Source organism: Medicago truncatula, chromosome 2 (assembly GCF_003473485.1).
Source record: "Medicago truncatula cultivar Jemalong A17 chromosome 2, MtrunA17r5.0-ANR, whole genome shotgun sequence".
In the NCBI taxonomy this organism is placed as follows: domain Eukaryota; kingdom Viridiplantae; phylum Streptophyta; class Magnoliopsida; order Fabales; family Fabaceae; genus Medicago; species Medicago truncatula.
Genome location: NC_053043.1, coordinates 44,129,415 through 44,142,912, shown reverse-complemented (window position 1 = coordinate 44,142,912; position 13,498 = coordinate 44,129,415). Strand labels below are relative to the sequence as shown.

The window sequence follows — 13,498 nt, the reverse complement described above, 5'->3', positions numbered from 1 at the left end:
TACTTTCTCCGCGGAAACCAATTACGCCAATGTAAAACAGAAGTTGGGTGGGACATTGTTGAACCTATATTAGGAAGTAAGCCATTAAACTCTCGCCATGACGGGAAGAGTATAAGATTATCATGGCTTCAAGAATATATCAACGGTGTTGGTATGACAGGTCCCCCCACAACTCTACATTTGTTTAGAGCCTATGTCTTATACTTGATAGGCTCTCGAATAATGCCTAATAATAGTGGTAATCTTGTACATTTGTCGTTTTTGCAATTGTTGGATAAATCACCTGAGGAGGTTGGACAGTATAGTTGGGGTTCAGCTTGTTTGGCCACGCTATATAGATCCTTGTGTGACGGTGCAATATATGGCAATACCGAAATGCCTGGGTGCACAATTCTCTTGCAAGCATGGGCGTGGTCAAGAATGTCATGCTTAGCTCCCGTGCCAAGGATACCCCCACAAGCTCATGCACAACTTCCGTTGGCAAATATGTAAGTAAAATAAATGTTATTTTTTTATTAATTTTTACATAAATTTATCCAGACTTTACTAATTATAACATTTTCAAAATTAACTAGATGGCTAGAACATGGTAATAAATTCGTGGAAAATCCTCGCCATAATCTCGTATGTACGCGTTTAAAAATCGACACCATGACATATGATCAGGTATTACACTTTCTGTTAGTCTTTGCTTTTTAGTCAACAATTGAAGACTAATATTCATTCTTTTTAAACAGTTCTCCTGGAGGCCTTATGTCAACTTCAATTACAACAACGAAGAAGAAAGCCAGATATGGTCTGCAAACACATATCTCATCTGTTTTCAGATTGTCGAGAGACATCAGACAGACAGAGTAAGGCTTCAATTTGGCTTACCGCAACACCCACCTTCCTTACCAGAAAATTTGAAAGATTTCCACAAAATTAATTTGTCAAAAGATAGAATTAAAGGCTCGTGGGGAGATAAGCATCATCGTCAAGTCCAAAACTGGAACCAACGTCATCAATTAGCACTTCACGGCGTTCGGTATAACCATGAGGTTTATCCAAATCGTCAATATTTTGCATGGTATTGGAAATTTTTCGGAGATTATCTGTGGCTTTCTAGAGAAGTATTATTGTCAAACCCAAGGCAAGCATGTGCATCAATTTTACCAGGATTGCCGCGTGACTATCCTGCAGTCCCACAAGCTTATACGGTGCCAGATGAAAATATGTGGTCAAATACACCTCCACCCTATAACCAATTCATGACACCTCCACCCACTAACTTTGACCAAACCTTTAACCCATCCACCAACTACAACTACAACCAAACTTACCAATCACCGCCACAACCCACAAACCAAATCTTACATAACACCCCAATCCCATATCCAAGCTATTCTCAACAAAGTCATCATGGAGAAAGTTCTCGAACATCAAACTATTCATTTGATGACTACAATCCAACTCAATACACCACACAAACCGGTTATCCAGACCAATCACAATACTCCTCGTTCAACCTACCAACCCCTCCACACTTTGTCAACTATCCCCAAACAAGCTATGCACCTCAATGGCCAAATTCACAAACAAATCCCATAGAAAATCTGGCAGCAGGGTTTAATGACGATGACTTCGTTAATGAAATCTGGACCAATTCAGCTTCACAAATGCAAAATGAAGTCGCTATGGAAACTAACGATGATGCTGAAATTCTTGACGAGGATGTGGAAGAGGAAGAGGAAGAGGAAGACGAAGCGGAAGAGCAACACCAACGACCCGTACGGAACAAAAAAGATAAATTATGTGCTACGGGAGGTCATAGTTTACATTGGCGTAATTGGTTTCCGCGGAGAAAGTAGTTTTTTTATTAAATATTTATCATTATTATTATTTATCATTATTATTATTATTTATTATTATTATTATTATTATTATTATTATTATTATTTATCATCATTATTTAATTGAAAAATAGAAAAAACGAAAAAAAATAATAAAATAATCAGTCCCGCCAGATGAAACGGCGGGAACGAAAAAAAAAATAAAAAAAAAGTTGCGCCAGCCTGACGCGACGGCTGACGTGACGGATGTCAGCTCCGGCGGCCAGTCCCGCCATTTCAGGTGGCGGGAACGCCACTAAAAGACAAAAAAAAAAAAAAAAAAACCAAAAGTGGGTCATTTTGGGAATTTTTTTCCATAGGGGGTCATACTTGAATTTTTTTTCGAAAAGTGGGTCAGAAAAAAAAAAAATTCACAAAAAAACCTCCAATCAAACACAATTAAATAGGTGACAATTTTTTCTTCTTTAAAAGTTTTCAAGATATTATATTTTGGCTTTGTCAACAAGAAAAAAGATATTATATTTTGGAATTTAATTTTAACTTTATATCATTTGACGTGGATGGGAGGGGCGGCATCAACAACCCAGTACACCATTTTTTAGGAATATTAAAATTATTATTTTTACTCATTAGTTAGTATTAAATTAATATATTTCTTTTAAACTTTTGACTAAATTTATTGAAAATATACTATTAAAGAATTTTGATTATGAATAAATCTTTTAAAAAAAATGTAAAAAGAAAAACTTTTAAATAATTAAAAGAACACAACTTAATTGCTTCATCTAGAGTAAAAAATCTTAGTCCTCGTGAGCTTAACTCAGTTGGTAGAACGGGTTTAAACCCTCACCACCACAAAAAATGTAAAAAATCTTAAGATCGACACCCTGATTAAATTATAAGTTACACATAATTAATTATCAATAAACACATTCAGTCCCCCAAATTCTATAACATTATCAATAACTTTCAATGAATATTCCAAGATTAGCTATTAATTCTCCTAATCTCAACTTTCATATCATTCTAAACTCCTACTCTCATCTTGTTTATAAAAGAAAATTAACTTTTTAGATTCATTTAATAAATATTGTATTTTGTAATAGAAATTAAATACATTATTTATTGAATAAATCTAAAAAATTATATTTTTCTTAAAAATAAAGTGTAAATCATTCAATCATTTGTCAATTGATAAAAATCATTACTATATGATCATTACTATATGAGATAGAAGAACAACGCAAGTTTGGACATCCTCGCGTTGTTTTCACGTCATTGGGAGACCGGATAGAAAAGAGAGCTTTCATCATAAGTGAATTGCAATGCGAGTTGTTGTCATTGAATATTATTTGATGATTTTAGTTGGGTGTCATTGATCTTTAATGCTTTGTTTTTATCTTGATGGTAATCAATCATTCTCTCTCGTTTAAATAATTTATTTTAAGAGTTGATTAATTGTTTTCTCTCATCTAAAATACATCAAAACACTAATAACATATAAAAAGTCAATGACAACCAAATAAAATCCTTATTTAGACGAGTTTAAAATCCTTATTTAGATGAGTATATGCTTTTTTATCGTAGAAGTTTATTCACCTCTCCACTTTATGTTCAAGGCTATTATATCTTACAAATTTTGTACATTTTAATTCAATTATTAATCTTACAAATTGTCGATTATTTTCTATCATTCTAGTATATTGCTGCCAAGTTTCGTCACAATGGTTGTTAAGAATTTTAGTAAATCTCACGTTGTTGTATAAGCTATTAAATTCTATATATAAATCCATGAATAAAAGCTTAATAAGAGTCATCTCCATATAAAATACATCTCATATCATTTCATATAAAAATAAATCCTATATATACACGAAAAATATAACCATGCAAAAATTGAATCACTTCCAAGACCACTTCATGATCCAAAGAAACAAAAGGGATGATTCTTTCACTTGTTTTAGACTCAATTAATCTTGATAAAAAACTTTTGTGCTTGATAGGATCTTCCCTAGCTAGCATAATTGAAATGTTAATATCTTTAGTTGGGACCCCAGCAACTCAAGAACATGACCGTTCTCAAAGATTCCTCCGACTGTTTGGATTTGTCATCCCTCAATTTGGTTGAAGAAACTTTGTTGTTGGCATGAGACAAAGACCTGATATTATGTTTAGCATGTTGTTGTGCTGATCTTATAACACTGTTCCATCTGCATATTCCTTGATCTTTCAAAGCCTCCACAACTCCAACACTTGTTGCCACACTCCACGTCCAAGCTCGGCTTCTTGAACTCATTGTATTAATTCTTGAAAAGTAATTTGATGTGTTTGATATTGATTAATTGTTGATGAGGTCAGGGCCGGCCCATAGCCCGTCGAGGCTGGGCGACGACACCGGGCCTCCAATTTTTTGGGGCCTAATTTTTTTTTATTATATGTAAGCCACGAAAATAATAGTTATATATCTATTAAAAGCAAACTAATTCAATTTGTACAGCTTGCTTTAGTGGTGTGGCCACTTTTTGTTGAGTGTGAGGTTATGTGTTCAAGACCCACCAAAGTGTGATTTTTAATATTTTTTTTTTTAAATGACTTATTTATTTTTTTGGGGCCCATATATTTTTTTTTTTGCATCCCTTATATAATTAAAACCGGGCCTATGAATTTGTTAAGACGGCCCTGGATGAGGTAGTGGTGTTAATATATAGTTTGGTAGGAAAACCAGATGCTGAATGGAGTGCGTGTGGGTGGGAAATAAAAAAGGGGGACATGGTTTTTGTCGTCACCTGCATTGAAATAGAGGGTTCCACTTGTGTAACATTGGGTATTTTAAGTTATATAACATTGTCCAATCAGGGTGTGCCACGTGGCACACCCTTTTAAAAAAAAAAAATCAATTAAAGGAGAATAAGAGAGAACACGTGACTGAGAGAAGAGTGAAAAATCAAAAACGCATTCCTCTTCTCTTCTCCTCTTCTCTTCTCCAGTACGACGAACCCACCACCCACCCACCATCAACTTTTCTCCGCCACCGCCGACACTTCCCTCCGCCTCCGCCGCCGCCGTCCTCTCCGCCAACGGCCACCGTTCCTCTTCACTTTCTCTCCTGCGACACTCTTTTTCAAATTTGATGAATTTGATTTGGAATTAATTTTGAGATTCATTAAGGGATTCATTGAGGGTTGTTATTGTAAAGATCAGTAGACTAATAACAACAAATATCCTTTCAATTGTCTCTTGAGAGGTGGGTTGATTTGTGATTTTTTGAATTGTGACAAAAATAGTGAAAAGAGGGTTACAATGATGTTGCAGAGAATTGCTATTATTAGTATGCTATGGTGAAATTGAAAATATGTGAAACTGAACATCTGTTATGAAAACGCATAAGCGGAAAAAACGCAATATGCTGCTATTAGTCTGCTAAATCTGTGAAATTGAGCATATGTTATGAACAATGCTCTTTATGGCTTGAGCATCTGTTATGAGCATCTGTTATGGCTTGAAGCATCTTGGAATAATATAATATACTCCTTTCTAATGAATCTGTTTAACAAATGTTATTCTTTTCTAAATCATAAACATCCTCAATTATAGTGTACATATATATGAGGTGCTAAAAATGTTCAATATGATGAAGTGTAATGTTTCAAAGACATCAATGAAAACCAATATCAAATTGGTGAAAGATGAAACAGAGAAAGTTGTTGACAACACAATGTACATGCAGAAAATTGGATCATTGACACAATGTACATGTATTATAAAACAACTCAATATAATTGTTAATATTTAATTCAGTATGGATGTGCAATTGAAACAACTCAATAAGAGAAAAAATGCATAAGCGAAAAAAACGCATAAATAGAAACGAACAAATGACAGAGGCTGCTATAACACAATTAGGCTAGCAAAATATTGTATATTCCATTCAAAATACAAAGTCAATGTATGGCAGAAGTTGCTATAATTCAGCAGGAAAAAAATGGGACAAACCCCAAAAAATACCCACCATGGGGAACTAAAGTTGCTGCTATAACAACTTAGCAGAGGTGTGGCTGCACAATCCTAAGACAGCACACTAACAGGATCCAAAATAACACTACTAAGTGATTTTAACAGCAAAAACACAGTTCCCATGCTCCAAAAAACCGCGCCTGAACAGCAAAAAACAACATGCAAACCGGAACCCCCAGGCACCTGCAGCGGAACCCCCCAGGTATCAAACCAGAAAACTTAATAACAACAAAAAAATTAGCATCACGATACTTGTTGAATGTATGAATAGTTCATTATGAATTTGTTTTTGAAATTACCATTAGCATGGTTGTGTAATCGACTTGAGACTCATGTGCTTGTGGGGGCTCATAAGTTGTAGGCGCAGAACAAGATACTCCATCAACCTAAAATGATTATGTCAAATTATTAAGCTAAGATACATGTAAAATTATGGCAGTCACCAAAACAAGTAAAACTAAAACAAGTACTTTAAATAACAACTCATATACCTGTGAACTTTTTTCTTTAGGTGGAGCGCGCCTAGATGTAGCGCGACTATGCTGTTTTTCCAGACAACTTTTGTGTCGCTTAATTCGCTTTGAACCGGGTCGTACCCTGAACCCCTTTGCTTGCATAAAATCCAAACTCACAACTTCTGGACGAGCACCATTATCACCGTTATTGTCCATAGCTTGTTTCCGAAGTTCAATTATTTTCTTGAACATGTCATCTACACCATTATCAAGAAACTTGAGCCATTCTTCCTTAGGTGATGCTTCAGTTGCCGCTTTAATGAACTTAGAGACAACTTGTCTGAACATTCGATTTCTAGACAAGTTAGGATCTCCTTCAACCTCCTTTCCCTTAAAATCTTGCACAACGCCATAACGGGCTTCTCTTGTCCACCTTTTTAAAATATAGTTCTCAGGAATTACCTTAACATCATTCAATTCAAACACTTTTAAAGCATGTGAACAAAGTATGCCAAAAGTATCAAATTTCCTACAACTACAAGTGATGGAATTTGAAACACGGTTAAATGAAACTCTCCAAGATCCTTCATGTTTTGCCTTTGTGATGACATATTCACAAAGAGAGTCAGATTCATGTCTAATTGGTACAGATAAAGTTAAGAATAACTTAAACTCATCTTGAAACAATTCAAATACAGTGTGTGTGTGTGTATGTTTTTCCCATTTGAATTAGTATTGGTGCAGTTTCATATGCTAACCTTGCAAGCTTATGGGAGGATTCATACACACAACTCAATTCTTTTGCTCTCTTCTCCTCAACAACTATTTCAAAATGGTTGAAGAATTCTAGGATATTCACATTCGGTTTCATACAAGACTTGAAGTGAGCATTCAAACTTTCACTAACTTGTGTACTTCGCATACCAAGTGTTAACACTCCCTTCATATAACATGAAGCCCATTTTTTTTTAAGCTCATAAGTTGAAATGATCCAAGATTTGTCATGAATATTAAATTTGTGGATCATGTCAAACCAAAGTTTCTCAAAATCTGCTTCAATGTCAATATCATACATGCATTTTTTGATATCACTAAGCAAAGAAGATCCTCCCTTCATCATGTTCCCAAGATGTTTAACTCCATTTTGTAACAAATGCCATGTGCATAAACCATGATGAGTCTCGGGCATCACATCTGCAACTGCCCTTGCCATTGCTTGATCTTGGTCAGTGAAGATCATCTTTGGTTTTTTGTTGTTGTGTGCCTGTAAGAATGTATCAAACAACCATCTAAATGACTCACTTGTCTCATCATACATTAGTGCCGCCCCAAATATGACTGAACCTCTATAATGGTTGAAACCAGAAAAAAAAGCAAGTGGTCTATTGGCATAGTTGGTACAGTATGTGGTGTCCAAAGAAACAACATCGCCAAAATACCCGTAATCCAAAATCATCTGTGCATCACACCAAAACACATTTGTAATATGTTCTTCTACATCCATCTGATATGCATGAAAGAAGGATGGATTCTCCAACAATTGTCGTTGAAAATATTTTGAAAGACATCCAATCTCACCATATGCCATACTTCTTTTTCTTCGTGCAGTGATGTAGTTTCTTACATCCACCTCTGTAAATCCAACATTAGCTCTGTGCCCTGCTTGTGTGCTCAAAAGTTGAAATGTTGACTTCTGCCTTAATCCAGAGTCATTAGCCAAATCAACCTCATATGCTTGCACCTCAGTTATCTTTCTATGTGACCGAAGCATGTGTTTTGTCTCAGAATTTTGTAGATCATGGTTATGTTCTTCTTCAAAGTCATTGATGACCAACTTTCCATTCTTACGAGAAAGTGTAATTCTTACAGGGCAATTTGTTCTAACACCGGCTCTCGTATATTTTCCTTCATATGCGTATCTTTTCTCCTTCCTTTTTAGCCCTTCCTTACAACAAACCAATCGACATGACAATACGCTACCATCTTCTTTTTTGTTTGCGAAACGTACTCTAACTCCGAAGCCCACACGGAAACTATAAGCAAGCCAAAACTTATTATCCTCTTCCATAGAATCAAATCCCATTCCAATCTTTGGTTTCCAATCAACATCTGAAGATGCCATATTTGATCAAACTATCCAAAGAACCTAAAAAGTAAATAAAGAACATAAGGCATAAAAAACAATTCATACAAAACATTAAGAAAGAAAACATTAAAACAGAATGAATGATAAGAACAAAAAAATTCAAGGATCAATCAATCCCCTTTGCCTTTTTTCAAAACAACAACAACATGAGTCAAGCTTTTTTAAAAAAAAGAAACAGAGTTTAGTAAACATTGCAATGGGTTATATACATCCTTAAATAAAACCCTAAATTTCCTAAAATCAAATCCTAATAAATTGAAACTAGTTCAAAAACAATTGTTTTATCTCTTGATCAACTGTTGTTATTCTCTATTTTCATAGAAATTTTGATTTTTATTATGGGTTAATCTCATTTCTATGAATATTTCAATCATTCTAAAGAAAAAGATAAAAGAAAAAGAAAACCTTATGATGCCACAGTCATGGCAGGTTGACGGCGGCGGCGGTGATCGACGGTGGATGGAAAACTGATGATGATGATGATGATGGTGAGTGAGTGAGTGAGTTTGTTTTGAAGTGGAAGGAGGAAGCAGAAGAGTTAGCGCGCGTTTTCTATTTCACTCCTTCTCTGTCACGTGTTCTCTTATTCTCCTTTAATTGAATTTTTTTTTTTAAAAAAGGATGTGCCACGTGGCACACCCTTATTGGACAATGTTATATAACATAAAATCCACTATGTTACACAAGTGGAACCCTGAAATAGAAGATAGGGCATATAATAAAATAGGCAAATTCTATGGTACACTCAAATATTTGAGTGTACCGATACACCAAATTGTTAAATTATTAATCAAATGAGTTGTTTTTTTTGAAGAAATCTATCATTTACAATTATAAAAATTAAATCTTATTTACCAAAAGTGTCGACGAAATAAAATTTAATTTTTTTGAATTTTTATTACTCATAATGAAGATTATTGATTATTTTTTATGAGTAATGTTAAAAATTTAATATGATTATTATAAACAATGAAATTATGTTTTTCTTTATATGAAATGATGTTTTCTAAAGAATAACCTTGACAAATAGCCCTTTACTTCCTAAAATAATCATAAATTTATCAATTTATGAAGCAAGGAGTACCGGTACACCCCAATTTGTGAGGTGTATCGTAGAAGTTCCCAATAAAATATATTAATCCCTGCATTTGGATTTGATTTGTAATTGTAGGACCATGCAAATTGCAGTTGGTACTGTACGGAACCATGGTTTGGAACGTGTGAGTAAAATGCCTGAAACCATTGTTTGTTGTTAAAAACCAGCAGGTGATGAGGTATAATTTGGTACACAGACCTATGTGAATATGAGTGGATAAATATAAAGTATGGATAATAAGGTGTGAAAATTCAATTGGAAGATAAAATATATATAAATAAATTTTGAAGAAATAATAATCGGTGATGCCATTAACATATTAAAGTAATAATTATAAAAAATGATCATTTTACGATGTTTTACAAAAGGAAAATCGGCTGTGCGTGTAATTTTCTTTTAAAGAACTCCAATAAGGTTAAATTATTTTTGATATGCATGCATCTGGATATTGTGGAAAGGTCGCAATGAGTTTAAATATGTAGAATCATAAAATTAAATTTTGACTCTCGAGTTAAGTTTTAATTTTGAAATATCTAAACTCTGAACGTATAGGAAAGTATTTGAAGTAAAAGAGAAGCTTGTATGATTTGAAACAAAATATGAAGAAAGGTCAACTAGAAAGTTAACATCCTAATCAGAAGATGCTTTTCATTGAGAAGCTTCTAAAGGAATGGAGACTCTAAAGGATGAAGCATCTGAAGATGACGTCAGTAACTGAAAACTTTGACTCAGCTTGTCGTCTTTTGAAGGAGTGTTGTTATCAGACTCTCATAAGTACAATTTATCATCTTATTATGACCATGTGCAAAAACACAATTCGCTATCGGATAACAAAATTCAAACCCTCGTGTTTTTCTCACCTTCAAATCATTACATTAATTGTATGCATAAAATTTTAAAAAAATAGTATATGCAAGATAAAAAAAAAAGATTAAATTACACTTAAAATACTTGTGTAAATTTAAATTCATAAGCATAACTCACATAATAGCATAGCATAACACACTAACACTCAAATATGAACAACATAACACTTGAAATACTTATGAAATTAATTACACTGGAATGTTTAGGATTAAAATCGGGATTTTTACTACCATAATTATATCTTCACCTAACTTTGGTTTATTAGCAGCAGTGAGCAGTGAACACCTTGTTTGTGCAGCAGGTGTGGGTGAATTATGAATAGTATTGGCTCATTGTATCTTATGCTACCTTTGCTTTGTTTGTGTAATTTTGGGGTAGCTAGTCTCAAATGTATAGGGTGTTGGAGTAGGTGTAAGTGGAGTCTGGTTGATTGGTGCATCAAACACCTTTCATTCAGCATTGTAATTCCTTTTGGTGGTACCACTGGTAACTTATCGTCTTAATAAAATCATGTTTGGCTTTTCAATTTTTTTGTTAATTCATGTAAGTTAAGAAAATTGCATGAGTTACTTAACAAATCTATGATAAAATAAACACGTTATATGAGTGAAATCAATTAGTTTTGCTGTCTTAGAATACCCTAACAGTACTGCACTCAAAACACAACACTATATGACTAGACTCACTCAGATTATTATGAAGTTGCATGACTCAGATTGCAATTTAATAGAGTGGATTCACAACACTAACTTAGAATGTAAAGTGTCCAATATTCTTTTAGTATTGTGGGATTAAAAAAAGTGACATGGTCTTTTCTAGAAACTAAATTCACATTAGAATTTTTTTTTCATCAACAAATTAAGCTGCTAAATTTGTATTGGTAGCAAATTTACATAATGAAAGTGCTATTTTAACATTTGAGCACTCGGCTCTCAAGTTTCATACAGAAATACATATATCAGTGACACCATATTTTTCTGTGATTTTGAATGTTGCTAATTTTGTTTCCATTTTTTGTTCTAAGAATTTGGACTCCATATGCGCTCAAGAACAAAAGGGTTCCCATAGACTCCTCTGCTTTCCTCTTCTTCTCATCACTCATGAGCTTTTTTGGAATTGTTGAAGAAGGAGTAGGATATAGCTTCTTGGGCATGAGCTGAGGAACTCATTCAATGTGCAATATCCTTGATCCTTCAATGTTTCCAAAGTTCCTCTTAATTGGGACCCCAACAACTCAAGTACATGACTTTCCTCAAAGATTCCTCTGATTGCTTTGTCTTCTCTCTTTGTCTCTTAGAAGAATTAGAAACCATAGCAGAAGAGGAAGAGGATGAAAGCTTCTTTGCTTGAGAAAATGATCTGACATTGTTTTTAACATGATTTTGAACTGATTTTAGTGTATGATTCCATCTGCATATTCCTTGATCTTTCAATGCTTCAACAACTGCAACACTGCCTGCTGCTACCCATGCTCTACTTGTTGAACTCATCTTGATTAATATTGATTCTTGAAGTCTTTTGCTTGCTTTTTAGATGACAAAGGAAATTGATTCTTGTGTTTTGGTTGGTTGATGAAGAAGAGTGAAGCAGGTTGTTATATATAGGAAGCTTTGAAATGCTAAAGTTAATGAAATGCCCAAAGAATGGGAAAATACCAGTGGCTGAAAGCTTTTGTTAGTTGTTTTTCTAGACTATGGTTTTTGTTGGTTAGATATATACCACTAACACATTCAATATATAAAATTTTCCAATTTTTTTTTTTTAACGTATCTCTCTTTTTCTTTTATATATATTTTGTATTCATCTAATGATTTGTTTTTTGAAGACAATATTAATCTAATTATAAATAAAGAAGACATTGTCATTGGCAAGTCGGCACACAAGCTAGCAATATCTATCTCACTCACGTGTGATTCTCATATAGTGTGACATGATATTAATCAATTCAAGTGTGATATGTGGTAATATATTTTTTAAATATAAAAATATGTGAGAGAGGGAGAGAGTGAAAATAATTGTGTCATAATTAAAGAAAAATGATACTTGTACAATCATTTTTGTACAACTTTTGTACAACCTTCTCTCTCATATTCACATTATCTTCTTATTCTCTCTCTTCCTTTTTCTCTCTCTATTGTTTTTGACCAATAAGAAGAGAACACAACAAGGTTGTTTCAAAAGTTATACTAAAAGAGTTGTTTAAATATCACTACTCTAATTAAATTGACCAATGTAGTAATATTCTCACCTTACTAAACATAAGTGGAGTCTCTATGTCATAGCTCAACTATTATTGAAGTATATGACATTTTTAATTATTTTTGCATGTACTTTGTAAATCGTGAATACTTCATACCTCTTGATAGACTTTTATTAAGTGTACTAAAACTATTAAAGCAATAAAATATTCATTTATGCGAGACCGCGTTAATCTTAATTCAACAATTTCGTTATAATGTTGGATGTATAAAATGTGGGATGTACGGGGCAATTGGATTGATTTAACTTGCATGAACTAAATAACAATGTGTAAAGATAGTTGGAGAAATATGATTAGGTCTTTAGAATTCCCTAATCGTCACTATTTGATAGACAACACTTAAATCCTATAAATATTTCTCTAGTTTTACGATAATTAACAAAATAGCTCTGATCAATCTCTTGACTTGGGATTCTCTTCTAAGATTACATCCCCCTAATCTTTTAGGTGAGCCTGTAATCTTCGAAGGCTTTATGGTACATGAATATATTATCACAACCTAACAATCATCTATCTCTAGACTGACCCATTTGATTGAACAATATAATTAGATCCAAATTAAAAGCTATAACTAGTTGTCATTTATCTCTGAAATCATTTAATATGTGATCAAGATATAAAAACCATTACACCCAATTATATTGAATAAAACTATATTTGCATTTACATAGAATAGTATTTCACAACCTACATGGTTCAAGCAGAACAAATCAGATTCATCTCAAGACCTAATCACTAAGATTCAATAACTCGATTCAAATAAAACATGATTACATACATAAGGATTGACTATTACATGGATGGCAAGCCATCGTTAAATCTTCAATC

The 13,498-nt window shown here is 33.4% G+C and overlaps 4 protein-coding genes across 4 annotated transcripts; 1 reads left to right on the top strand and 3 right to left on the bottom strand.

Annotated features, from left to right (window-relative positions):
- Window positions 1-19: 19 nt before the first annotated feature.
- LOC120578417 (uncharacterized) lies at window positions 20-3,218 on the top strand. Its single transcript, XM_039831120.1, has 4 exons — window positions 20-488; window positions 576-666; window positions 738-1,769; window positions 3,198-3,218. The coding sequence occupies exons 1-4, from the start codon at window positions 154-156 to the stop codon at window positions 3,216-3,218; spliced, it is 1,479 nt and encodes a 492-aa protein (XP_039687054.1). The 5' UTR covers window positions 20-153.
- A 655-nt stretch (window positions 3,219-3,873) lies between these two features.
- LOC25487587 (uncharacterized) lies at window positions 3,874-4,131 on the bottom strand. Its single transcript, XM_013609563.3, has one exon. The coding sequence runs from the start codon at window positions 4,126-4,128 to the stop codon at window positions 3,874-3,876; it is 255 nt and encodes an 84-aa protein (XP_013465017.1). The 5' UTR covers window positions 4,129-4,131.
- Window positions 4,132-6,558: 2,427 nt separating this feature from the next.
- On the bottom strand, window positions 6,559-8,072 carry LOC120578416 (protein FAR1-RELATED SEQUENCE 5-like). The gene is made up of 3 exons (XM_039831119.1): window positions 7,060-8,072; window positions 6,841-6,938; window positions 6,559-6,734 (listed from the first exon to the last, which is right to left on the bottom strand). The coding sequence occupies exons 1-3, from the start codon at window positions 8,070-8,072 to the stop codon at window positions 6,559-6,561; spliced, it is 1,287 nt and encodes a 428-aa protein (XP_039687053.1).
- Window positions 8,073-11,287: 3,215 nt separating this feature from the next.
- Window positions 11,288-12,114, bottom strand: LOC25487585 (uncharacterized). The gene has a single exon (XM_013609561.2). It carries the CDS (start codon window positions 11,898-11,900, stop codon window positions 11,625-11,627), a length of 276 nt encoding a protein of 91 aa, XP_013465015.1. The 5' UTR covers window positions 11,901-12,114; the 3' UTR covers window positions 11,288-11,624.
- Window positions 12,115-13,498: the final 1,384 nt, after the last annotated feature.